This window comes from Lonchura striata, chromosome 20 (genome assembly GCF_046129695.1).
Source record: "Lonchura striata isolate bLonStr1 chromosome 20, bLonStr1.mat, whole genome shotgun sequence".
NCBI classification, from domain to species: domain Eukaryota; kingdom Metazoa; phylum Chordata; class Aves; order Passeriformes; family Estrildidae; genus Lonchura; species Lonchura striata.
In genome coordinates, this window is record NC_134622.1 from 11,126,025 (window position 1) to 11,152,625 (window position 26,601).

The window sequence follows — 26,601 nt, forward strand, 5'->3', positions numbered from 1 at the left end:
CTGCTTTAGACACAGGCCCATCAGAGCTGGCTGTACCAGTTCCAAAATCACTGTGCAATCTTGCCTCTGTCCCTAGGTGCTCTGCAACCCTGAGGCGTGCCCAGGAATGGGGAAGGGTGAGGTGAGCCGGGGGCAGCAGCAGGAACATCCTGCAGTGCCCTGGGAATTCCACATACAGGATCACAAACACGATGAGCTGTTTGCCTGGGGCTGGATGTTGTGGTTGCAGTTTGTGTATCAGAACACATATCGTCATTGGCCCTTCCCTTGAGTGGCCTCTGCAAGGAGACAAGGCTTGGGTGATTTCTGTCTTCCTTCTCTTTTCCATGACATAGCTATTGCACAGTTGGGAAGCTGTTTCTCATTTGTGTAAGCTGATTTTTGGCATGCTGGGGGCTGTTGAGTCTACAAACTTCCTGCAGCCTCTTCTTTCTGCCTGTCCTGAGGAACCCTTGCCCATCTACTCATCCCAGCCTGCCCAGTGACAGTGTCCGTAGAGGGGGAAAAGCACACTGAGAAGAAAGAAAATTTAAACCAAACCCCAAGCAGGAAAATTCTTGGGACAGCACCTGCAAGCCCCTTTCTGCCATGGGAGTGAACAGGAGAGCCCTGTGGACAGGCTGTTGTGGGAAAGGACGTGTGACAGTGAGAAAGCAGAGGGCAGCCCATGACACGTGTGCCCCAGCGTGCACGGGGATGCCTGGAGGATCCCAGCCCCCTGCTCCAGAGCCAGGGGAACTCAGGCAGGGCACAGCCGAGGGGCTGGTGCAGAGAGAGGGCAACCAGAGCACAGCCAGCAGCAGCCCTGCCTGGCACACAGGGCCCAGCACATGGCACACATGGCAGGGACAGCCCTGGCTGGGCTCTGCCTGGCACGCAGCAGCCTGGCAGCCACTGGGGCCCAGGCACTGCTGAGCACACAGCCAGTCCCTCCCGAGGCTGGCCCTGTCCTGCCCTGCCCTGCTCTGCTCTGGCCAGAGGAAGCAGCACAGGGCTGGGAAAAAGGAAGTGCTGACAGCCCCTTTATACAAAAAGAGGTACTGAGAACGAGTGATTGGGATTTCCAGTTCATTGTAGGGCTGGTGCTCCAAAGCTGTGCTGGCAAGTTGTGGTGGAAAGGCTCCTCAGGTTTCACCAGGGGTGGTTAGAGTGAGAATGCAAAGGGATGGCTGAGTTTCTAGGACATGGCAGTCCTGCTTTGCCTCTCCTGGGAATGGCAGTGCTTTGCATTGCTCTGGGCATTACAGGAGTTGGAATCACTTCAGTATTCACACCCTTTTTGATAAATCTCAAAATGCATGGCATTGCTATCAGAATTCGGTGTGTGGGCAGGGACAAACTTGGCATAGCTGATAGTTGTAAGGAATAGATTGCTCATAAAACATGCTCTCAACTAACTTCATAGGAAAAAACTTAAACTGTAAGAGGGGACACATCATAACGGTCAAAGAATCCATGTTTGTTTTTTCCTTTACACTTTTAGTCTGATCATGTCCCAGATGCTAAAATTTGTTGACTAAGAACATGTTTTGGTTTATAAATCATGCATCAACTAACTTGCTTTGAGGCATTGTTTTGTTAGGAAAGTTTTGAAGCTTAAGCCTGCCTCATGGGAATGTGTGACACAGTGGGCAATCTTTGGAGAGTATTTTCTTTTTGATAAGCAAACATAAGGCACAAACAATACTCCTTTTTGCTATTTTATCCTTTTGTGCCTAAAATGAAGAATTCTTTGTAGTGCATTTGCTATGAGATGGTCAGGTGATAAAAGCTTTGGAATAAAATTTTAGGATAGAAGATACACAGAAATCATCAATCCAACTGCCTGAATTTTTGTTCTTTTAAGTTAGCTGGCTTTAATGTTGATTTTGTAATAGAAATGCCCATCAAATAACAGGCCTCAGAGTCTTTGGATACTTTGGCTATTCCTGCCTCAGAACTGCGGTTGATGGGGGTTTAGATGCTCAGTGTGAGGGAATTGCACTGTGTGGATTTCCCCGAGAGCTCACAGGAGGATGTCACTTCTATGTCATGAAAGGGCCCTGCTCACAAGGCAGCGTGCCCCGTGTACGAGCACAGCCTGGGAAGGGTCAGCCCGTGCCAAGGAAGTCACAGTTTGTGCTCTGCATCCCCAGGTGAAGCTGATTGACTACATCCACCGGCAGCGGCAGTGCAAGCTGAGCGTGCCCCTGAGCGACCGCACCGCCGAGCTCAACAGCTACCCCCGCTTCAACGACTGGCTGGACATCGTCAACGTCAGGAAGGAGGTGGTGCAGGTAGGGAGGGGACACGGCCCTCACAGAGCCCTCCTGTCCCTTCAGTACATTCCCAGCTGCCTGCTGGGTCTGAGAGCCACAGCATTAGCCAGAACAGCTTACAATCTCACACACACACACACACACGTAGACCTCAGTCCACTGACAGCTAAACAAGACAGAAAAGGTCTTTTCTATTATTTTTTTCCATTTTTGCCTCTGCAGGCCAGGTCACAGTGTTCTCATTCAGTTTCCTTTGATTGCTGAACAACTAAATTTTTTCTTTGAGCTCAGCAGGAATCTGCCTGGGTGAAAAATTCCACAAATTTTCATAGAAGTTATTCCAGCTTGGTTCTGATGTAACTAAGTGGTCTCTGGTGAAACAGGATGGGTTCAGGATCAAGTTGTTCCTTTTATTTCCTACTGTTCATTTTGAATGTAATGCTGCTGTTGCCTTCCAGCCCAGCAAGGTTTTGGGTGGCACAGCCAAAGGTGCAGCAGTGACAATGAGAGGACAAAAGCAGCCTGTTGCTGTGGCCAAACTGCCAGGCTCCCAGCTAGTGTTGGTTTCTAAGGTTACTGGAATTGCCTGAGTCTAAAAGAATGTCTTTGTAGCTCATTTATAAATCCTTTGTGATGCCTACAGAAAGGAGTGGGGGGGAGCAGGGAAGAAGGGAAGAAAAGTGGGGAGGGAGGTGGACAGTTCAAATCTGCCACATCCTGCTAATTTAGGGAGCAGAGAGGGTTGAGACTGCCCTTCTGTATGTGTGGTCACTGAAAGGGGTGAACAAATTCGGGTTTGGTCTAAGGCAGAAAGAATTTCCCAGATATTTTTGATTTGTACGCTACGCTCTTGCTGCTCCCTCCCAAGCAGTGTCCAATTGAATGAACTCTGTTCCTTCTGGGACAGAACTGTAAGAAGCGCACAAAGCATTGAAATTCCCCTGGGATTCTGGAAGTATGGTAATCTTTTAAGGGTTCTGCATCCATTTCATGCAGCTGCAGGCAGCTTCTGTAACGCTTGTATTAGCTGGACAGCAGAACTGCAACACCCTGTAGGTCATTAAAATAATTTCTGAGTAGGCATGCTGGAACAGGCTGTGAGCTAGGGAAGTGGAAATTGCTGGGCTAATAAACTAAGTGCTCTGCTCTTGCAGTGATTTTTTTTTTTTTTTTTTTTTTTTGGTCCTGTTATTTCACTGCTCAAAAAATAGCCATGCAGTCACCGTTGGTGTTGGACACTGACATCAGCACAGTGCTGAGAGCTGTCTGGGATGAGTTACCTTTCAGAAATGTCTCAGGTATCATGGGATCATTCCTGCTCTTGGTTAGATTTCATACAGCATGTTGAACTGCATTTCAGCTTAAAGCTTTCAAAATGGAAATCACTGACAGAAGGAGCTTTAATAGGTTAGTTATTACAAAATCTAGAGTGGTGTCCTGCTTTGTGCATGCTGCCTGCCTGTGACAGGATGGGGAGGAGCCTTTGCAGACAGGGTTGAGCAGGTCACACTGTGAAAATGGGGACCCTTGAGTGGTTCTGGCTCTGTGCTACTGGGAACAACTTCCCATCTCTCAGATACTGTTAGCTCGCTGTAAAATGGAAATAGGCGTGCTGGGTTTGCTTCTTAAGGCTTCCAAAAAATGGTGCAGAGTGGAGGAAAACTGCACAAGTGTCACAGTGTGGTCACATGGCACACAGCCCTCTCTTCTTGTGCCTTTTAGGCTCTGAAACTAGTTGGAGAGGTTGCCAGGTACCTGTGGAGTCTCAGAAGAGCTGTCTCAGAGCCCTGCCCTGGGCACCTCTGAGAGCTGAGCAGGACAGCAGATCTGGCACAGGAGGAGGTGCAGTGGAGGGCTCTCTGTGCCTGCTGCCCCTCAGGGACAAATCAGGAGAAAGGCCTGGGTTGATGGGATTTTTGCTTTTTTAAGGAGTCTGATTCCCTTTGCATTTCTAGTGCTACTGGAGGGAGTATTTTCAAGACTGTGCTAATCTGTGACATAACACTGTTGAAAAGCAGCCTAATTGCAGGAGTTCTTTAGCTCAGCGGTGAGAGGAACAATGCTCTGTTTCTCTGTCTCCCCTCCCCTCCCCTCACTCCCCCCAGTCCTCTCCCAAATAAAGCTGCCATGCAGGGAAGCACAGAAGCTCCCAGGCTCTCCTGTCAGAAATAGAGCAGCAGCTCCAATTTAGAGTATCTGCTGACTCCTCTACTCCTGAGTGAAGACTATTTTTGCTCAGTGACTTGCTCTAGACATTGTGAAGCTCGAAAGCTCTGGTGATTATAATTGCTGGGCTCCTTTATTTCTTTGAAAACCTATATTTAAAACGAGAATAATGACTGCCTGTAAAATCCTTTAGTTCTGGAAGAGATTACAGCGATAACAATGCAGTGTTTATGGCGTTGGGCAACAGCTAAAGCTGCCGAGAGTGCGGACAGCAGCGAGCCGGTGACGCTGCGCCGGGTGCGAGGGCTGGGCTGTGCCGACCTCGCGGGCCTGCAGGTAGGTGGGCACTGCCAGCCCCACTCTGGGATCCTCTGTGGCAATGCACAGTTCCGAGGGGTAAGGAAACTTGGAACCTGCCACCCGACCTGCGCTGTTTCTGTGGCTTTGTTACTGTTCCTCTAATCAGATGCCAGACAGATTTTTATCATAGAAAGTGGTAGCAAGCTCTGCTTTGGAGCTGGGCTAATGTGGTGCTGTAACTTCCTGTTTAATTATATTTCTAGGGAATGCTGGAGTCCTTGTTTTTGCTGAGGAGTTCTAGAATCTGATCAGTTCTAGAGATTGATTCATTCTAGAGACAGATTGTATGTGTAGTTTAATACCAAAAAATATGTATAAATGGTTAAATATGGTGGGATGAAAGTGAGCAAGGAGGTACTTGAACTGAGACCTAGAAAAGACAGGGTAAGGAGCCTTACAGGCAGAAGGTGTTCATGCTATGTAGTCATCTTGAGTGGGTAAAAGTTGCTGTGAAAATGGTCCTAGAAGAATTCATTGATCTGGATTGTCCTGCTTGCCTTGGGAGCTGGAGTCAGGAATTGGGAGAGCAGTGGGAGGGAAGGAGGATGAGAACAGGCTGCTCTCTCCACTCTTGAGCTGATGGAAGAAGTCCCTTGCAGAGCTCCTTACTGGGTTCTGAGCTTGAAGTATGTCTGTCAAATAGAAGAGGCCAAAAAAATTCTTTTGGCTTATTTTCTTCAGCCCAGAAAGCAATTTTCTCTGCCTTTATCAATTTGCTTCCCAGAAACATAACTATTGTATTTGTTCCCACATGTAACTTGTCACTGTCTTAAAAACTAACTTAAGAACAGAGTCATCTTATCATCTTCTGAAGCATGTCTGGGCCAGTCCTGCTGGCCGTAGAGCAGGGGTGCCAGTCAGTCAAGCTTGGAAAGCTGTTTTTAGAGTGGGTAACTGTCCTGCACAGGGAGGGGCACATCCTGCCCCGGGGTCTGGCCATGAGCAGGGCTGTGTCACCAGGGAGACTGGGAGCAGGTGGAACAGGGCTCTGGCTGGGGCTCTTTGTGGCTGTTCCTTTTGGAACGGATTTGAGTCCCCATTGTACCCTTGTACCCTTTTGTGGGATACCTCCTGTGAAGCCCATCCCCATCAGCATTGATGCCAAAGAGCTGCAGAGCTGAGCGAGGCAGGGGCAGTGCTGGGCACAGCGGAGCAGAGCAGGAAGGGCTCGTGCTCTGAGCAGGGATTGTCTGCCCGGAGCCTTGTGCTGCCCCGGGGAAAATGCCCCAGTCAGGGGTGAGCCAGGGGTCTGGGGCTGCTGCTGTGAGCCCAGGGCAGAAGGTCCTGTTTGCACAGGGATCCAGCTGGTAGCAGATCTGTCACTGGAGGAGTTGTGAGGGCTTTTTGTGAGTGCATCCTTTGGATGGGGGATAGAAGAGGCAGATTTGCCTACGCCTATCAGGTTTCCCCAGCTGTATCCTCTCATCTTTTTCTGTCAGCATATCTGCATGAAAAGGCCATGAGGACCGTGGCTGTTTGGGGATTTCCATGGGTCTGGCAGCAGGAGCTCTGGCTGGCCCACCAGATAGCAGAGATCCTGGATGTGCTAATTGTGTGTATGCAAATTAATTCTGTCCTGCAGGCTTCCTTGAGCTATAAAATTCCTTCAGTGTTCCAGCTGAAGGCCTCTCCCCAGTGTAAACAGCTCCTGGAAGATAGCTCCTGGAAGATAGCCTCTACCACTGCCAGAGACCCCCTTCCCTGCCAAGGGCTCCAGGTGCCCCTTCAGCCTTGGGCACTCTGAACCGTTCGTGGCTTGAAGTCAGCCTGAGGGATCTGCAACTGCTGCACCTGTCTGCCACAGAAGAGTAGTGACAGCAGCTCTCCTGTCCACAAAGAGCCAGCTGGACAGAATGCCCTGAGCCTGTCAGCTCTGCTCCAGCCTCTGCTGTGAGGTGGAACAGTGAGGAGGGTGATGTTAGGTGGAACCATGGCCTGTTTATGCTCGCAGCTTAATGCAAGCTGGAGATTTCAAGTGAGAGGCTTTCCAGAATGCCCATAAAATCTCCAGGAATTTAATAATACAGCAATTTTTCAGTACCTTCATTGCTGGACACCAGAAAAGCACTGCAAAGTAACAACTAGCAGGCACAAGATGTTCTCAAGAGCATCTTTACATACTTTGCTTAGAGCTATCAGTGGGAATTTAAGCACCTTATGTAATGGGCTTTCTCTTCTAGCATCTGCTGCTTTACAGGAGTGTGATTGGAGAGGGGATGTATTGATTTAAGAGGAGACATTTGGGGTCTTGACAACTGTCCAGCTTTACAGGAAGAGCTGTGGCTACTGGGTCAAGGAGCAGGTCAGGCTGATTTTGCAGAGTGCCTGCAGCAGCATTAGCTACGTAGGCTTATCTGCAGGGTGGAATCTTTACTAAAAATAACCCCTCCACTGTGTTAGATACCAGCATTTTTGCCATGTTTCAGGGATTTAAGTTGGACACCAGACAAGATTAAAGACTGTTGTGAACTCTTCACCTGGACTAAATGAGACTGACCCTTGGATGGCTCCTTGGATGCATTGGTACTCACATTTCTCTCTTTAGACACGAGCACCATGAAGTGCAGTCTGTGCCTGATAAGCAGGAGGGCTTCAGGGAAAAGTCCTCTTACCTATTGTAGGGAGGAATAATTTCCTGCTTGGGACTTTTTAGCATCCCTTCTGCTGAGCAGTGCATGGTTAGGCTTTAGATTTTGCTGGCAGTTATGAGGTGCTGAAGATTGAAAGCAGATTCTGTCTTCTCCTGCTTTTTCTGTTTTTAATTCTGACCTTATTAGTAGAGTACTGTCTGGATATCTTGCAGCTCTCCCTGTCAAGACAAGGTGTGCCCAGGGAGGTGGTGTTGAGCTTGGTCCTAATGCAAGCCTTTAATCTGCATTTTTAAAGCTGTTTTTTAAAAAAGCCTCAGCACCCACTGAAGAAGCAGGTAAAGAGAGGTCGGCTGGACCCACATTTCTCACCCTCAGTGGTGAAGAGTGGCAGTAACCCTTGTGCAAGGGCCCAGAGCTGCACTGAGGGGCTGGAGCCCCCCACATGCCCCTGAGCAGGGACCCTTCTCCCCCCACAGCAGCTGAGCCAGGGCAGCAGCAGAACCTGTTTGAGAGCCACCCTGAACTAGTGACCCTCCTCACTGTCACACTGCCTGGGGGGTGACACACAGCCAAGGCAGAGCAGGCCAATCTTACAGGGATCAGGTTGACCAGTTGCATATTAAGCCACCACATATGTGCAGCACATGAGTGGCTGTTTAAAGAAAGCCTCTTAGTTCCCCTCCCTCCCCCTCTTCGAAGGCTTATTTCTTTTGTCGCGTGTCATGGGGGCTGGCAGCAGGTTCAGAAAGTCTGAGCTCTCCCAGCTCAAGGTCATTGGGATTGTTTAAATATAATCTCCTTTACTGTACTTTCTACTTTCCTACAACTTGCTATTCTGTCTTTCTAAAATTAACCTGCTGAGCAGAAGAGGAGCTTGGGCTTTGTGTGTGGGTGCAGTCCCCTCAGGCAGGGTCTGTGTGAGAGCTGAGCTGGGGGGGCAGAGCTGGGCCTTGTGGGGACCATTACAGACCAGTCAGCTCTGGGCAGAGAGAGATGTGTCCTCCAAAGGGATGGGGCAAAGGAAGAATGCCCTGACACTTCTGAAATGCTCAGTAGCTTGGCATCTTAAAAACATTGTTTTCTCTGCAACCAGGAAGGCTTGAGTCCTTGATCCAGCCTGAAGGTTGGTTCCTGCCACAGATTAGGCTTTGAGAAACCAGATCTCCAGCCGTGCTGCCACCAGTCCCACCCCAGCCGGGCCTGCATTCCAGCTGCCACTGGCTGTGGTGGGAAAGCTCTGCTCTCCCAAGGAAACCTTGGTTTCTTCCACTTTACCAGCTCACTTACTAACAGCTCTGATAAATTCCTGGTTACATGTATGCATGAAAGCTTGGGAAGTGAGGGGGTCCTGGGTGATGGAACCAGGGAGCTCCTGCTGAGATCTGGAATTATTATTATTATTATTATTATTAATAATAATAATAATAATTAATAATAATAATGACTCCTGCCTACAGCAATGGCTATGTAGTCTGTGTTGTTTTCTAAGGGGGAATGGTGAGAGTGAGGAAATGTTTCAAGGTAATTAAAAAATGGCATCACTGTAATCCCACTTACCCTAGCACTGTTAAACAGTACAAAACAGGATAAATGTTTTTTTAAGACATTGGCTTTTCCTTGTGCTTAACAGGGCACCATTGGCTTCCTGGCTCCAGGAGCACCTGGGCTGGGGTAAAAAGCTGTCTCTGTGTCCCACTAAACCTTGATCCCTGTTTGCCCCTGTCCCCTTTAGAGTGCTGGTGTCCCCTGAGGCTGAGGGCCTGGTCCTGTGTGGCAGAACAAAGCTGCTTCTGTGAGCTGCCAGGGAATGGAATCCAGGAGGTGCTGAGGAAAGGACTGACTGTGAGAGAGACTTGGTGCCATTCTGGTGTCACCAGCCCAGCTCAGCTGGGGCTCTGTGAGCAAACTGTGCTGCCTTCATGCTGCGGTGTTGGAATTGTGGAAACACATTACAGGTCCAGCTCTGAGCATCTGGACCCCTGGGAGTTTCGTTTTTTGGAGTGTGATAACAGGGCAGGGAATCCCAGGAGATAGATGTTACACTGAATTTTCTATCTGAAATTTATCCAAGTCATTCAGGAATGAGCTTTTGGGGCAGTCTTATTCCTGCATCCTCGTAGTGCAGATGTGCAGAAAAATTAATAATACCCAGCATCAGTTGTGCTGTCTGTACTTTTGCTACTCTGCAAAGATTAGTTACAGAAAAAAAAAGAAAATCTACCCAAACTTCATTGAACCCTGGCTCTGCTCTGGTCCTGCTTCATGCTTACTGCTCATTTAAATTCCTGGTCTCCCCTTGAGTCAGCTGTGTTTTGTGTTTCATCCAGTTCAGGGCATGTGACAGAAGATACAGGATGTGTTTCTTAGACTTCTGCCCTTTCTTAATTTTTTCTTTTTGTTTGCTCCATGCCACAGTTACTAAAATTGGAAACTCTTTGTGTTGCCACCTACAGAGCTCCAAAGGTTTGGGCTGATGAGCACTGTCACAGCTGAAAGTCCTGCGTCAGCTCTCAAAGCAAGAGTCTGGGTTAAGAAAGATGCAATTGTTAAAGGACATTCAACACATTCACATTTGCTTTGAGTCAGAAGTGGGGTTTGAGGACTAGAGGATTCCAAGCTTTTGTTTCACCAAGCAGTGAGACACACTTTTGAGTTTCCCCTTCAAATAAAGTTCAAAGCCTTTTATATAGCTTGATTCCAGGAGTTGAAACTTTAGGATAAAGGCCAAATATTGTGAAATTTGTGATCTCATTGTGAGAATAGGCAACAGGGAGGTTTGTTTAGGCAGAACTTTACAGGGAAATTCCTGGGTAACTGGGCTAAGTATCCTGGTTTTGTTTATTAACCACAATTGCTGCAGACTTACACTGGAAACATTTGAATGGGGGAGGAGAGAGAGGCACAGCTCAGTTCTGTGTCAGGAAATACCAGATCATTTTGTGTTTTCCAGGCTCTTGTATCTTTTGTGTCTGCCTGATGTGAGCCTTATCACTGTGGGGCTTTGGTGTATTAAGATGTAGGAGTTCTACACAGATATCTCTCCAGGCAGGATATGGGTAAAGCTGGTTCTCTGATGAAGGAAAAACTGCATGAGGAGGAGGCCATTATCTTTGTCCAAACATATATTTTTTGTTCAAATAAAGAAGTAGTTTTCCTCACAGTTTCTGCTGTTCACTTCAGTACTAAAAAGCCAAACACTCTTATCTGACTCTTTTTCAGGTTTTAGACCTGTTTTATTTCTGGCCCTGTTTTTAATGAAAAAGTTTAACTTTCACTAGTAGCCTTGCAAAAATTTTCCGTAAGGGGAGGAGTATTTTGATCCCCTGTAATCCTAAATGGAATAGCAGAAGGATGACCAGTCCTGGGGGTGCAGAGCACACTCACACCCCAGGCACAGGAGAGAGCAGCTGTGGGCACTGCTGTTGTGCCAGAGAGGGGCACTGCCAAAAGGAGTGAGCCATGAGTCAGCCCGGGCAGTGAGACAGTGCCACTGCTGAACGTACACGACAGGTGACACTCTTACAGAGAGCAACAAAAAGGGTCTCTCTTGTTTTCCTGCAGAGAATACCAGAGGAGCTGACCCTGGATGCCTTACTAGAAATGAATGAGTCAAAGGTGAAAGAAACAATGAAGAGATGTGGAGCCAGGGATGAGGAGTGCTCCAGGCTCAACGGGGCCCTGAGCTGCCTGCGGAAGGTGACGGAGTCAGGTACAGCCTGCCCTGTTCTGCTGTGGCACTGGTGTCCCAGCAGCCCAGCCCCAGCTGCTGCCTTGCAGACACTGGTTGGGCATGTTCTGTGACCAGCCTATGGCTCTGGCATGTGCACGAAGGTGCACTGATCAAACCTGTCTAGAGCTGGCAGTTGGGTTTGGTTTGGACATCAAGTCAGATAAATAAATGGAAATAAATGCATGTAGAATCCTCTCCTACTCTGTAGACTATATCCTTATTAACCCTTTCTGTTCAGAGTTGTGTCTAATGCTCCAGTTCATTCCCCATGGGTCAGTACAAATCCTTGACTTACTTAAATACAACCAGATTCCTTGTAGGTGATGCCTTCCCCAAATATTGCCAGCTCAGAGAGAAACCTTCCCCTAGCACTTCCACAGGCACTGTAAAATCTGTTTGTATAAGAGCCTCTCCCTGCAGACTGGAACTCACATGCACCACATCTTTCTTTGTAGCAGTTATCAATCTGTCACTGAAAGGTGATGTTTCCTGTTGATATTATGACAGTTCGTCCATTTACAAATGGTAAAGATTAGTTAATGGAAAAGATCAGCAAACAGCTCAGTCTCATGTTTCCTTTTTTCTAATCTTTCTTGTCCCAGGCTGTCAAATATTTCCCATCCACACTGTATAAACCAGCCATTGCTCAGGAGTTATGGCATTCACCTCTTAGAAATAAATGGCATTTTTAAAAACCCAGGTATATGTCTCTCAAAAGATCAAATCAGGGCCTGTGCTGAGTTTTCCCAGGCTGGGGCCCTGCTGAGGCTCAGGGGAGACCATTGCCAGGGGAAATGGGCAGCACAGCCCTGCCGAGGAGCGCCGGGGGCCCGAGCAGCCCGGGCCGGCTCGGCGCGCAGTGCCCTCGTGCCTGGCCGCCACTAACGCTAACGCCGCTCCGTTGGACAGGAGGGGAGCTGCGGGACGATGTGCCGATGGCCCTCCCCGAGCGCCGGGACAGCTCCTGCTCGCAGCCGGACCCCGCCTGGTCCCCGAGCGCCGCGGCCAAGGGCAGCCAGCAGCAGCCGCGCTCCGTGTCCGCGCCCTGCGAGCCGAACCCGAGCCACGGGCCCGGTCCCTCGGCAGAGACGCTGCTGGAGCCGCTGGTGCTGCCCGCGGCCGGGGGCAGGCCCCGGACTCCGCACAGCATCACCGTCACCCCCCCGGCCACGCCGCAGCCCAAGCGCCGGCACCGCCTGAAGCCGCCGCGGACGCCGCCGCCCCCCTGCCGCAAGGTGTTCCAGCTGCTGCCCAACTTCCCCACCCTCACCAGGAGCAAGTCCCACGAGTCTCAGCTGGGCAACAGGATAGACGAAGTTCCTCCAATAAAGTAAGTTTCTTCCGCAACTGGAGCAGGGGCTCTCCCTGGCAAAGGCTGCCCTTTGTCGGCACGAAAATATTGGCAATACAGCAAGCTCGGGAGCCTGTGCAAAGCCAAAGGTGTCTGTAAACTGGACAGCACGTGCTGCTCTAGCAACGTGTGTACCTGTCACGGGAGTGAGTATCAGTGCCTAAAAGTATCTTTTCTTCTTTTTAGGTTCGGTAAGAGTCTCACACGGGTGTCTGCAGTGCCTTGCTGAGAAAGAAGAACCTGTGCTTGTCAGCTCCCTGTTGGCCATCCTTGGGCAGCCTCTGGAGGTTCTCCATGGGCCCTCCTATCCCAGAGCTTCTGTTAACTGAGCAGGAGCTTGGCCTGCCACAGAACCACAGGGTTTTACTTGGTTGCACCTGGTATTTTCTAGGATGACACAAGCAAGGCAAAGGAATACTGATGCTTCAAGGGTTAAAGTCAGGGGATGCTTATCTATGACCTCAGACAGCTGGCACAGATGCCTCTTGGTACAGGAATTTCACATCTAACCATCCAGTGGCTTTGGCTATGCATTGCCCAGTGTCTCTGCAATGAAGTTAAGACACATTCATGCAGCTTTCTGAGGAAGCTGCAGCATGTGCTGGAGTGTGGGGTGTTCCCTCTGTGCTGAGGAGTCTGTTCATGTGGGTGATGGCTGGCAGGAGCAGGGCTGGGCTTCTCCAGGGCCACTGGGAGTTCTAGCCATCCTGAGGTGTCCCAGACACAACCTGTAACCCTTGGAAGCTAATGGGGAGAGACTGGAGCAGCTTGGAAAGTGTCCAAAAGTGTCTGAGTATTAAACGCAAGTATGAAAGTTCAAGCACTGCACCTATAGCTGATGCCCTTTAAAACAAAAATCTCAGGAATTCCTTTCAGAAACAGAAAGATTGTAAAATGAAAATGCCAGCAGAAATCTGAGCATTTCCCTGGGGAGAGTGAGATAATTCGTGCGATAAATGAAAAAGGCATTAGAATAAACTCAAACAGAAATTAAGGATTTTGATGCTCCTCTTATATAGATGTGTTGGCTGAGATGAAGTGTCTGCTGTGGGCTCTGGTGAGTCCCGGACAATCCCAGACTGGTTGATACCCATTCAGTGAGGGCTTAACCATCTGACCGATGTTAACAGCCTTCTTTACTGCTGTGCTGGGATTGTTTGGGTGGCCACGCTGGGCCAGCAGCATTCCTTGGAAAAGCAGCTAGCCATTCCAGACTTTTCCAAGAGGCTGAGGATCACAGATGCCTTTAGGAGCTCCCTGGACTAATGATAAAAAAGATTATGGTGCCATCTATGGTCAAGTGAGGAGGCTGGCTCTGAGCCAGCCCTGCTGCTGTGCTGATGCAGCAAACTTGCACATTGGGGTTTGCCTCAGCTGTGCAATATTTCTGAAATATGTCAGAAGTCTGAGCGTTGGAGAATTTTCAGGAAGTTATGTGCTCTAACCACTGGCATGCTGGTTTGGCATTTGGAAGTCTAGATCTCCCTTTCTGCACGTAGCAGAAAGTTAAGTGAGCTCACATGTATGTTTTTATTCTTCTGGGTCATGCTGGCCCTGTCTAGAAAATTTTCAGTGAAATAGAATATTCTGAAATATACTGACACTGCAGGAAAACTTGGTGATGGTATTTGTGGTAAACCAATTGGGAGTAACCCAGTTAGGAGTAAAATCTGACTTTCCCCTTTAAGACTGGCTTAGACCTGATCAGATGGACTTCTGTAATCCCTAAATGTAAAACATCACGATTTATCCAATCATATGGAAACAAATACAAGAGCAAGTTCACAGGGGGCAAATCAGTCTGATCTGTGTTCCTGTGACACCTCATGCTGGAGGTGCTGACCTGGAGCACTGACTGCTCAGTTTCTGTGCAGTGTTTCCCTAAACCCTCCTCTTGTTCTCCACCAGAGCTCTCCCAGGGATCCCCCCAGATGGTACGAAGAGACTTTGGCCTCGCTGTGACTCACAGGTGAGCAGCCACGGACTGGGTCTGGCTGTAATTCACAGGTGAGCAGCCAGGGACTGGTCTGGCTGTAAACAGCCAGGGACTGGGTCTGGCTGTAATTCACAGGTGAGCAGCCAGGGACTGGTCTGGCTGTAAACAGCCAGGGACTGGGTCTGGCTGTAGCTCACAGGTGAGCAGCCAGGGACTGGGTCTGGCTGTAATTCACAGGTGAGCAGCCCAGGGGCACAGCCCAGCAGCCCAGGCAGGGCTGTGGTGGCACAGGGCTCTGAGATGGGTTTGGAGTCGGTTTGGGTGTCTCAGTTGTCAAGTTCAGCTACCTACAAATGTCCATTTCCCCTCAGACACCAGCTAATGTCAGTTTTCCCTCTCTTGTCTCTGTTAGGTTCTCTACAAAGTCCTGGTTATCTCAGATTTGCCAGGTGTGCCAGAAAAGCATGATGTTCGGGGTGAAGTGTAAGTACTGCAGGTGAGCACACAGGGACAGTCTCCGTCAGAACAGCCTGGAGTGGACTCACCACAGCCTGCAGTAACTCATGTCTCTTGATGTGATGCACTTTTGGCAGTGGCATCATTTTTTCAGTCCTTCTGGCCTGGCAGAGATGCTCTGGCACAACTCACCCTTGAAGCTGGCAGCCTGACACATGAATGAACCAAATTTGTTTCCCTGCCACAGGCTTCCTACCTCATCCTGGGCAAATCTTCTAGTGGAAGCTGAATCCCTAAATAACAGCCAGGATATTAATTTTTGCTTCTCTCTCAGGCTTGTTAGTCCAGAGGACTGAGATTTTACTACTTCATGGTTGCTGGCTGAGAGTCAGTGAAAGTAACTCTGTTAAAAATAAACCAGATGCTAAGATACGTTTGTGGTTTCATTAGCCTAAATAATAGAATTCCCTATACAAATGCCTGCTGCTCTGGGGCTGAGCATTCCAGAACTCCTTCTGAGATTAGCATAAGAATTACAAATTAAGGGTAGGCTTCCTCTTTCTGGGAAAGAACAAGTTGCTATTTAACATGTAATGGTTATCTTTCAGATTAAAATGTCACAACAAATGTACTAAAGAGGCACCTGCTTGTAGAATATCCTTCCTTCCCAGTAAGTAATTTTCTATAAATTCTTGGCATTTCAATATAATTGATGGTATGGAAAGAATAAAAAGTCTCATTAAAGCTGTTTTTCTCCCTTCTCCAACCTGTTTTTCAGTAACAAAAATAAGAAGAACAGAGTCTGTCCCATCTGATATCAATAATCCAGTAGACAGACCCACAGAACCCCAGTTTGGAACTCTCCCCAAAGCACTAACTAAAAAGGTACGAGGTGGCTGAAGCATGTCCAGAGTCCCTGGGGAGCTGCAACAGGGAGAGGTTGGATCTCACTGGTTGGAGTGGGAGCTTTCACTTTGCAAGACTTGGATATGAGACATTTTCTCCCTGTAAAACAGGGGTTGCCCAGAGCTCCAGGTGTTTATTCAGAAAAGCAATGCCACAATCAAGCCTGGGAACAAGTTCCCTCTATCTTTTGTCCAGCAGACACTGAGGGGAGCTCCTCTTTCTTGTTCTCTCACAAGTGTCTTTCTCTGCTTTGCAGGAGCATCCACCAGCAATAAACCCCCTGGACTCCAGCAGTAATCCTTCTTCTACAACCTCATCCACTCCATCTTCTCCAGCACCTTTCCAGTCTTCCAACCCTCCCAGTGCGACGCCGCCCCCAAACCCGTCCCCCATGGGCCCGAGGGACGGGCGGTTCAACTTCCCAGGTACACTCCTGGCAGCAGACTCTGCAAGGAGAGGCTGACCAGCAATGCACAGACAGCTGTAGGTTCCTGAATACATGGTTGTGCCTTAAGCAAGGTGTAAAAGGGTATCTTATTATCTGATAAAATTAAAATGTCTTTCTTACAAATTTTTAAAGGGTATCAGCAAGATATCTTTGCAGGAAACTGATTATTGAGGAACATTTCTCCTTTTCCTTTTTGGAAAAGGACCGAAGAAAAAAGCTGTTTTTTCTCCTTCTTTCCCCTTTGTGCTGTACAGTGCATGCTGCCTGCAATGTGTGCTCACCAGGGGCTTTCAGTCAGGAGGGAGGTACTTGATGGAGCAGGCTGTAAAAATGAGAACTGGAATGAATTACTTCACCAGACCCTTCCAAAATATAACCCACAATCAACACCGATTTTTAAACCACTATCAAGCAGGACTGGTGGAGAGTTTACCCTTCATGCCCTATGGATTGAGAGCAGTTTTGGTGTGCAGCTTTAACCAGAGCTGAGAGGGGCAAGTATCTCTGACAAGGGCAAAGATCTAAACAGTGAGAATAAATGTAATTCCTTTGACCTGAAGTCACATGGTGCTTAGTAGCTACTACATCTGGCCTTCAACATTGCTGAATTTTGTATCAGCTTCTGACCTGTGAATTTAAGTTGTAGTTTGAGCCTGCTGAAAAGGACCAGAGGCAGTTCAGTGTAAGGATTCCACTGCAGCTACTTTGCATCGGGACAAAGTGCTCAGATTCACTGAAAAAATAAAAAAGGTGGATGGTTCTTCAGCTTCTGTGGGGGCACCTCTGCAAAGCTGAGACATGAGAGCACATCACACCTGATGTGGGCCTGCCTTGTGCATTCCTGGGCTCTCCCTTTGCTCCTGCCAAGTATGGTGTTTGCTCACCAGGCTGTCTGAGAGAGGTAGCACAGCTTGTGTTTGATACCTGTCATGTGTCAGGGCCTCCCAAAATGCATGTGCTGAAATTCCCCCAGCAGGCTGATAATGCACTAATCTGTTCCCAGCAGTGACCTGGGACTAATTCATTGAATGCATATGAGGCACTCACTGATGATCCTCTAACTTGTTTGTGTTGTTCTTTTTTTTTTTTCTCCTGGTGTTTTTTTTTTTTTGCTGTTCCTTTTTTACAAAACCCCAATTAATTAAAAAGCTGCCTACTACCTTCAGCATAGACAACAGTTTATCTTCCCAGGTGAGTTGATTGTTTTAATTCTACTAACCAACGTCTACTGCCAAAACATAACTTGCTTGTAAACCTCTGCATCCTGCCCAAGAACAATCATTCTGCTTTAAAAAGCCTGTCTAAAACAATCCAGACTTTCTCTTATTTCAGTGTGTACTCAGGCCTCTCTCCCCTAATCTGAGGTACTAATGTGACTTATGTATTGAGATGGAACTTTGAATATTTAGCTACAGAAAATCCGTTTCCTGCTGTGGATTCTATTCACATCCTCCTTTGAAAAGTTCCACTATTATGGCTTCGTGCCTAGTCAAAAGGACTTTAGAGATAGGTGGGGTAAATGGAAGACGACTGGGCTCAGCCAATATGCAGGCATAGGAGAGATGAGCAGAGTTTTAAATCAGTAAAAGTATAAAATCACTTTGTCTGTGGTTGAGTTTTTAGTTCCTAAATAAGAAGAAAATAGTTGCTATTGCAGTGTTAAAACTTTCAGTCTATAGGAGATTGAAGTAGAAGTTGTACCATAACTGTTTCTGCTTTCCCAGAAATTCCCAGTCCTGCACAAACAGCACAGCTTCCAGAAACTGCTGCAGACACTAAGTAAGTATAGTTTTAAATCCATTCATTTTCACAGCTTTTACCTGGTAATCCTCAAGTCAGCCCAGAAGTACTGTGTTATGGCCAAAACCAGATTTAACACCTGAGAATTCCCAGGGTAACTTTAGTCAGTGAGGGTGATACTGGTATTGCCAGCTTTATAAAGCTGGATATGACACTTAACTCTAAATGGCACACTAAGGAGTCCAAGCCTTTAATATCTAGTCCTGGTTGTATGAAGGGTCAGATGAAGCAGAATTTGGAGTTCTGTCACTTGAAGGGCACAGCACACTAGCACACTGAGCTGCAAGCAAACAGCTCTTTCAGGATCCCAATTGCAGGGCATGGAAAAGCTTCCAGCCTGCATTGCCAGCTGCTCCACTGCAGGTGTTTCAGGGGTAGGAATGGGAGCATCTATTCCTGGAACACAGTGTAGTAACAGAGCCATGCCACTGCCAAATCAATTCCTGCCACTTAATTATCAAGACTTACTTCTAAGTCTTTGTCCCTCATTTGCCAAAGTGAGCTTAGAGTCCTTCTCTTTTCCATGGAGCGGGAGCTGTATCTTCTCTGACCTCTGTAACTGTCAGGATCTGTTCTGCATTGGCTGCTTCTGCTCCCTGAGGGCAGCAGAGGCCCCCATTGCAGCGATGTCAGACGTTGTTTTCACTGCTTCTGTTGCAGCGCTGCCCAGCAGCCGGGCGCGGGCCGAGGCGCACGGGAAGCACAGGTGGGTTTGCTGGTTTGGCCCGCTGGTCTCTGGAGCAGCTGTGCTGCTGGGCTGCTCTGCCACCCCGAGGGACTGCGAGCACGCCTTTCCCTCCCCTTGCTGTGCACAGGTGGAGGAACCAGAGGCCAGTAAGTCAGAGCCCGAGGACGATGAGGACGAGGTGGAAGATTTGCCCAACCGGCGGCCGCACCTGCAGGGGATGATCTACCGCAAACCCAGCCAGACCAGCGTGTACCTGCAGGAGTGGGACATCCCCTTCGAGCAGATCCAGCTGGGGGACCCCATCGGCCAGGGCCGCTGGGGCAAGGTCTACAAGGGCAAGTGGCATGGGGAGGTGGCCATCAGGCTGCTGGAGATCGACGGCAACAACCAGGATCATCTCAAGCTTTTCAAGAAGGAGGTGATGAACTACAGGCAGACCCGGCATGAGAACGTGGTGCTGTTCATGGGAGCCTGCATGAACCCCCCTCACTTAGCAATCATTACCAGGTGAGAGAGAGATCTTTCTATTAGCTCTACTAGATATGTATTGTAGAGTTAGCTAGTGTTCTCATATATAAACATTTCCTGTAGCTTCTGCAAAGGAAGGACGCTGCACTCCTTTGTGAGGGACCCCAAGATCTCCCTGGACATCAACAAAACCAGGCAGATAGCACAGGAGATCATTAAGGTAAGGGCTTCTTATGCCAAGGGGGCCACTGGGTAGGGCCTCAGCCAGAGCTCAGAGCTGCACATGGGACTGGGAGCTGCTCCCTCAGCCTCTCCCTACACCTTCCTGCACAAGTCCCACAGGGGCCCTGCCCCCAGTTACTACTAATCCTTGACACTGGAGTTAAGAAGGGGAAATGTGTTAGAGAGGAGAGTATGCTTGGAAATAATAAAACCCCAAAAACATTTCCATCTCTGCTGTGTTTCCCAGGGCATGGGGTATCTCCACGCAAAGGGGATTGTACATAAGGATCTGAAATCCAAAAATGTCTTCTATGACAATGGGAAAGTTGTGATCACTGACTTTGGATTATTTGGAATTTCGGGCGTGGTTCAGGAAGGAAGGTAAGTGGAGGTTTCAGTGCTTGGTTCCACATCTGGAATGACAAATGGTCAAATAGGGAAACGTTTCCTGCAGCGCACAAGAAGCATCCATGGTTTAGTACACACTTAGTTTGCACTGTGCATGTTTGCTTTGTTTTCCTTCTGAGCAGAGTTCTTCCTACAGTTGCAGTAACACAGCTAGAGAGTTTGGATTAAGACTCGGAGCACAGAACAAACAGACCTTAAGCCCAGGAAGGAGCTGTGGGTGTCAGGCTGACATGTGCCTATTTGTTAACATGGCAAGAAAATTAGAAACAAAACATCAGCAAAAACATTGGAGTAAATAAAGCCAAAGCATCAGGTGCAGCACAGATATGGCCTCCACACCAATGTTCTAGTCCTGCTTCTTTCTTTTGGACTCAGGAGGGAGAATGAACTGAAGCTGCCTCATGACTGGTTGTGCTACCTGGCCCCTGAGATTGTCCGTGAGATGGCCCCAGGGAAAGATGAAGACAAGCTGCCTTTCTCCAAAGCTGCAGATATCTATGCCTTTGGGTAAGAAAGGAACACCCAGGAGTACCATGAGAGCTTGCTAAGTGAGACTGGCTACTGGTCTAAGCCTTCCAGTCAGTGTTCCCCTTCTCTCAGACTCAGGATTCCAGCTGGGACACATTTTCCTCACCTATTCCAAAAGTCATGGCTGGAAGGGGTTTGCTGCACAGCCTTGGGCATCTGCCAGAGCTCAGCTGAAGCAGCTGGGACAGTGCCAGCATTGGGTACTTTGCCAGGAGCAGGCAGAGGCCTGACACATCTGTTGGTATTGCAGGACCGTGTGGTACGAGCTCCAGGCACGGGAGTGGCCGTTCAGGACCCAGCCTGCAGAGGCTCTCATCTGGCAGATCGGCAGCGGCGAGGGAGTCAGACAAGTCCTTGCCACTGTCAGCCTGGGCAAAGAGGTCAATGTGAGTACCTCAGCTGCAGGAGTCCCTCAGCTGTTTGTCAGGGAGAGCGGGGCGCTTCAAGAGAGTTACTATATTCATAACTCGAAACAGAAAGGGCAGGACAGAGAAGAGAGTGGGAGACCAGGTTAAGCCTGTGCCCATAACTGTGGTGCAGGAATGAACATCCCCAGCACGGGACACTCTTGGGTTCTGACAGTGTCCAGGCCCTCTGTGAGCAGTGTCTGCCTGGCCGCACACACATCCCAGAGCTCAGACACTTTTCTGGTTTGCGCATTGACCCATGAGCAGAGATAATGAACCACCACTGTCCTCTGCAGGAAATCCTCTCGGCCTGCTGGGCCTTTGACCTCAGCGAGCGGCCCAGCTTCACTGTCCTCATGGAAATGCTTGAAAAACTGCCAAAACTGAACCGCCGGCTCTCCCACCCAGGGCACTTCTGGAAGTCTGCTGAGTGAGTACCTGCTGCTGGTCACAACACTGATGCCATGAAATTTGCTAACTGATCATTTCTGACCTTTATTTGCTTTCCTGGGGCTGTCAGACCTGACAGGGTGGGAGCACTGCTCCTCTGCTTCTCTAGTTCCTGGGAAATGATGTGTCTAAGCCATGAGCCTCAGACAGTTCATTTCCTACCTTACCACATTCACCTCCCTCCAGCAGCTGACTGATCCCCCTGTTTGGTGTCAGAGAATATCCACAACAGCATTGGGAAGGGTCCACACTGACCCCAAGCTGGTTGGAACTTCCTCTGTGCTGGTAATGGCAAAGGAGGGACCCAAGAACAGGGCACTGTTTCCCTCTGGAGTGGTTCAGACTGCATGGGTTTGAGGCCACAGATATATCTGTGCCCAGTGCCCATTCACCATGTCCTTGGCTCAGTGTTTCTTTTCATCTCCTGAACTGCTCATATTTACTTTCTCTTTGTTCTGATTTTAACCCATCCCTTCCCTTCCTATAATCCTTCACCCTCTTCCTGCAACACCTGATCAGAACCACCCAAACTCTTGATACAGGAACTGTTGTGGCAGTTTAGTCTAGGCTGGGTGTGGGGGCTTTGGAGTTTTGGTTGAAAATTCTGCCACTTCTCCTGTGCAAATTCCCCCCCATTTGTACTGGATCCTTGACACACCAGTGATGTCCAACAACTTTAAACTGGCAGAGAGCTTCTCCCAGACTCTGGCCTCACCTTCACAAAAAGAACATGCACTGAGCAGTGGAGCTCTCCCCCTCCTCACCAGATCCTTTCACAGCACTGCACTAACCCCTGCTGCAGCCTGGTCGAAGCTGTACAGTGTGTAGTTCTCAAGGGCTTGCTTTAAATAACAGAAAACTAACTCTCATGGTGTCTTTTTCCCTTCCCTCTCGTATTTCTTTGTAGGTTGTAGCTACTGGTGCAATAACGGGCTCCACCTTGCATGCTTCCATGTGTCGTATCCTAACTGGCAACTTGGACAATCACCTTCCATTAAAAAAGCCAAAACAAACCACGAAATTAACCCATGGACATAATCAACACTTTATCCGAGTTCTTCTCGCTGCCTTTCGCTTGGTGTGGGCTGTAGCTTCAATAACCACTCCTGTCTGCGGGACCTTCCTGGCTAACACGGCTGCTCTGCCCCGGGGCGCCCAGCAGCTGCGACTCCTCGGGACGGGCGCGGGGACCCGCTCTGACTGACCAGGTGCACACCCAGGCAGGGCCGGCTGTCCCGAGTGCAGCTCCGGGCTGTCCCGCCTGCAGCTCAGGGTTGTCCCGCCTGCAGCTCCGGGCTGTCCCGCCTGCAGCTCCGGGCTGTCCCGAGTGCAGCTCCGGGCTGTCCCGCCTGCAGCTCCGGGCTGTCCCGCCTGCAGCTCCGGGCTGTCCCACCTGCAGCTCCGGGCTGTCCCGCCTGCAGCTCCGGGCTGTCCCGAGTGCAGCTCCGGGCTGTCCCGCCTGCAGCTCCGGGCTGTCCCGCCTGCAGCTCCGGGCTGTCCCACCTGCAGCTCCGGGCTGTCCCGCCTGCAGCTCCGGGCTGTCCCGAGTGCTGCTCCGGGCTGTCCCGAGTGCTGCTCCGGGCTGTCCCGCCTGCAGCTCCGGGCTGTCCCGAGTGCTGCTCCGGGCTGTCCCGAGTGCTGCTCCGGGCTGTCCCGCCTGCAGCTCCGGGCTGTCCCGCCTGCAGCTCCGGGCTGTCCCGCCTGCAGCTCCGGGCTGTCCCGAGTGCAGCTCCGGGCTGTCCCGCCTGCAGCTCCGGGCTGTCCTGAGTGCTGCGTGTCCTGCAGGGCCCGCAGCCCCTCCGGGGCCGAGTCCCAGTGCTGGAGCTCTGTGGCTGCGGTGGACAGGGACACTGCCACAGCACTGGCGCTGCAAACCAGCAGGGGCTGAGGCCAGGCCGGGTCTCCCTCAGGCACAGAGCCAGCACTGGAGCCAGGGTCAGTTCTGAGTGGAAAGAAGGATGGGCCTTGCTCTGCTTGGAGCAGCTGAGGGGCCTTTGCCCACTGAGAACCAGGCTGGGCAGTGTCTGGGGCAGTGTCCAGAGCAGGCCCACGTGGGTCAGCTGGGATCAGCTACAAAGCCGTGTAAAAGAGGAGGAAAGCAAGAGCACCCTTCAGCTCCTCCCCTTGCAGATCCAGAGCTTGGAATGGTATGGTTTGCTTCTGTTTACATCCCTGGTCAGCAGAAGGACTCAGTGTGCACCCTTGGCAGAGTCACAGCTACCACAGCAAACATGTGCCTTCTAGAAAAGGTCTTTTTTCACTGGTTCAGAGGGGAGAGGACAGGGACAGAGGAGAGCACACACCAAGGGGGTTTCTGCTGTCTGAGGACAAGCTCCCACATCATTCCCTGAGCCTCCTAAGAAAAGCTCTGAGCTGAAAGTGCTTCTGGCTCTGCCAGCAGTGTGAGAGCAAGGGGAGAGACCCCTTTATATGTCTGTAGAGCCTGGAGAGGAGCAAATGGTTTTGGGTTTGTTCTGTTGGGGTTTCTTAACCTGTTCATGTACCTTGTCAAAACTCCCCTTTCTCTTACAATGAAATTTCTGTCAGTTTTTCCTTCCCTTCTACTTCAAGAGAAGCAAGTGCCCACTGAAAACCAGTGTCAGGCTTCTACCCATGGTAGAGACCTGGGAGAACTTCCTGCTCCTCCCCCTTGGGCAAATCAGATTGTGCAGTTTCTCCCCACTGATAAGGTTTGAATGAATAACATCATGTGTTTGCCGCTGAATTACTTGGGCATCTCTTGGGTGAGCTGAAGTGATGCGAGAGCAGAACCAAGCTCATTTCAGCTCCTGTGGTAGGGCGGTAGCTTTGTAAATGAATCATCAGTAACTGTTTCCCCTCCCTTCTCCTCTCCCTCCCACTCTCTGCAGCATTAACAGTAGCAAAGTTGTCCTGCGTTTTGAAAGATTTGGCTTGGGAATCCTGGAACCGAGTAACCCAAAGCTGTAGCCCGGTGTCAGTGTGACCGTGCTGGCTGCCTGCTCCCACGAGCACCAGAGACCCTCCCTGGCTGCCCGCGCCGAGGCTGGTGCGGCCCCACTGAAGACCATCAGCTCAGCCCCGTGTCCTGCCTGAGCACCAGCAGCTATTTAAACAATGTTTACATGATACTTTTGTGTGAACTCTATTTTTTTAAACATAATAAACAGTGAATCAAGTTGAACTACAGCCATTCTCAAATAGCACTGAGAAAGAGCTGAGCTGTTCCTGGTTGCTCCTTGTGTCCGTGGTCAGTAGGAGCCACTCTGCCCTCAGAGCGGGGTCCCCTGGCCGTGGCACAGTGACGTGGCTCCTGTGAGGTGTTTGCCTTCCAGAGGCCAGCTCTCTCCTGAAGGCAGAGCCCAGCCTGCTGCACTGGCACTTGCCCAAACCACCCATTGTTTCAGCAGGGCTGCTCCACCTCTGGGTCTCCCTGCATTTGGCTACCAGAACAGAGCTGCTGCAGGTAGAGTGTCTGGCCATGGGAGCTGGCTCTCAGTTAATGACTCAAGTGCTCTTCTCCACAGAACTCACACTAAAACCTGCTTCCCCGTACAATCCCAGAGGAATTAAGAATTGCTGGCCTTAAAAAATAAACTCATGATTTGTCCACAGCTTTGCATAGGGACCAAATTCTTCTTTTGAAGTTCAGACATAAGTTTGAGTGCAGGGAAAGGCAAGAGAAACAGGACAAGGGAAAAGCTGTCCCTAAATAATGCATTAAACCAAGGCCTTGATGCACAGAGCTTCAGAGTCCCTGCACGCACATACACAGAGTGTTGCCACTGCCTACAGCTGGCCACGTTTGAGCTTGCAAGTTCTTTGTTTGAAAAACATAGGACCAAAGCAGTTGCTATGAGGGAAAAAAACCTTTAAGAATAACAAATCTTGTAACCAAGAAGGCAGTACCTGGGCCTGGAGGTTCTGCCTGACCCAGACACCTCAAATTTGCTTCAGAGGTTAGTTTTAAAACCAAAACCCACCCCCTCCTCCAGTGCAGTGTGGAGGTTATGGAGGTGACAGATGCAACATCCCCCTTGGAAATCAATTGCAGGCCCCATTATCAGAGGCTCCCCATTCCCCACCATCATCCCCAAGGCTCAGGGGGAGCTCCCAGATCTCTGTGAGCCGGCAAAGCACCAGCCCTCAGTTTGGCTGCCTTGTGTGAGGAACTAAGTGGCACAAAACCCAAGTTCTGCTGAGCAGAGAGCCTCGGTCATGTGTGCAAGTCTGTTGTAGCCTCTTAAAAGTGTTGACAAAGACTTTTCAAATGTGTTTCAGATGAAAAAGAGAAATGGGTTTGGCGTGGCCAGGCACTGCAGTGCTGTCCTGATCCCCTGTCTCCCTTGGGCTCTGCTGTTCTCACTACCTGTGTGTCAGCAGCCTGAAGCAGAAGTTCTTCTCCCCCAAGTGCTGCTTAATTAAGAGCAGCACAACACAAACCCAAAGCAGGGAAAAAAGGTGCTGCCCCTGGGCTGGAACCCTGTGTGGGCTTCCTGCCTGAGGGAGGGTAGGGCAGGAGCTGCTGCAGCTGCTGGATGCAGACTGGCCCTTAGCTCAGTCAGTGTCAAGGCAGCAGTGGCCTTGGGGTGCTCCTCATTCAGATTTTGGGTGCATAAAGAGGCCCTGAGAGCTGGGACACCCAGAACATTCTGTGTGGGGTCAGTGGCCCGGCTGTGCAGGGCCCTGGCTCCTTGCAAGCACAGACTGTGACCCTTGGTCCCTCCCGTGCAGGTCAGGCCCTGCGTGTGGAGCCCTTTGTGCCCTGCCTTGCCCTGGTAGGATGCTGGACACTGCGGGATGTGCCCCAGTCCTGGCACAGGGGCTTGTTCATAGTCTGCCCTTAATGAGGAGATGGGATTGGAATCCAGCCTGACCTGGCTGGTGTGTGGGACACCCATAAATTGCCCTTGAAAACAAAGCTCATTCTCTGCCCCAGTGCAGCCAGAGGAGAGCCCGGCAGTGTCTGCAGGGTGGTTTTTGTTTTGGCCAGCCAGGGGCACCCGGCTGAGCCCGGTGGGGCTCTGGGCACAGAGCCTGGGGCCACGGAGCTGTCCTGGCCCCACACACCAAGCCAAGTCCCTGGGTTGTGTTTGTGTCATGTCCCACCCCGGTGGAGCTGTCAATGTGACAATGCTGTGCAATGCTGCTACAGGAGCCACATGTCAGTAGTGAATGTAAATGGTTGTAACATGGTGAACATGGACATGTTTTCTTTTCAAATGTGATGTAAACTTTGTACAGTACAAAATTTTTTTTATATTTTCTATGAACTGAGTGTCTTCCAGAATTACTATTAAATTAATTACAAATTGTTAGAATTAAGAACAGTTTCTGTATTAGTTTATGCAACCAACAAAAAAGAAAAAAAGAGTGCACTCTATGCTACTGGAATTCTGGATATGTAGGAATCTTTTCAGTGAATAAATCTTTGGTCTGGATAAAGCGA

The 26,601-nt window shown here is 49.8% G+C and overlaps 1 protein-coding gene across 2 annotated transcripts in view; it reads left to right on the forward strand.

Moving 5' to 3' along the window:
• Positions 1 to 26,601, forward strand: part of KSR1 (kinase suppressor of ras 1) — a 51,011-nt gene extending 24,410 nt beyond the window's left edge. Inside the window, exons 2-20 of one of the 2 annotated variants that reach the window (XM_021533041.1) lie at positions 2,136 to 2,276; positions 10,937 to 11,084; positions 12,015 to 12,435; positions 12,643 to 12,647; positions 14,365 to 14,425; positions 14,805 to 14,888; positions 15,457 to 15,518; positions 15,627 to 15,733; positions 16,011 to 16,179; positions 17,352 to 17,393; positions 17,927 to 17,981; positions 18,663 to 18,708; positions 18,818 to 19,197; positions 19,282 to 19,378; positions 19,628 to 19,761; positions 20,164 to 20,295; positions 20,567 to 20,702; positions 21,020 to 21,153; positions 24,044 to 26,601. In XM_021533041.1, the coding sequence (XP_021388716.1) occupies positions 2,136 to 2,276; positions 10,937 to 11,084; positions 12,015 to 12,435; positions 12,643 to 12,647; positions 14,365 to 14,425; positions 14,805 to 14,888; positions 15,457 to 15,518; positions 15,627 to 15,733; positions 16,011 to 16,179; positions 17,352 to 17,393; positions 17,927 to 17,981; positions 18,663 to 18,708; positions 18,818 to 19,197; positions 19,282 to 19,378; positions 19,628 to 19,761; positions 20,164 to 20,295; positions 20,567 to 20,702; positions 21,020 to 21,153; positions 24,044 to 24,122 (2,433 nt within the window). In that variant the 3' untranslated portion in view covers positions 24,123 to 26,601. The other variant, XM_077787602.1, reaches the window with a different exon arrangement.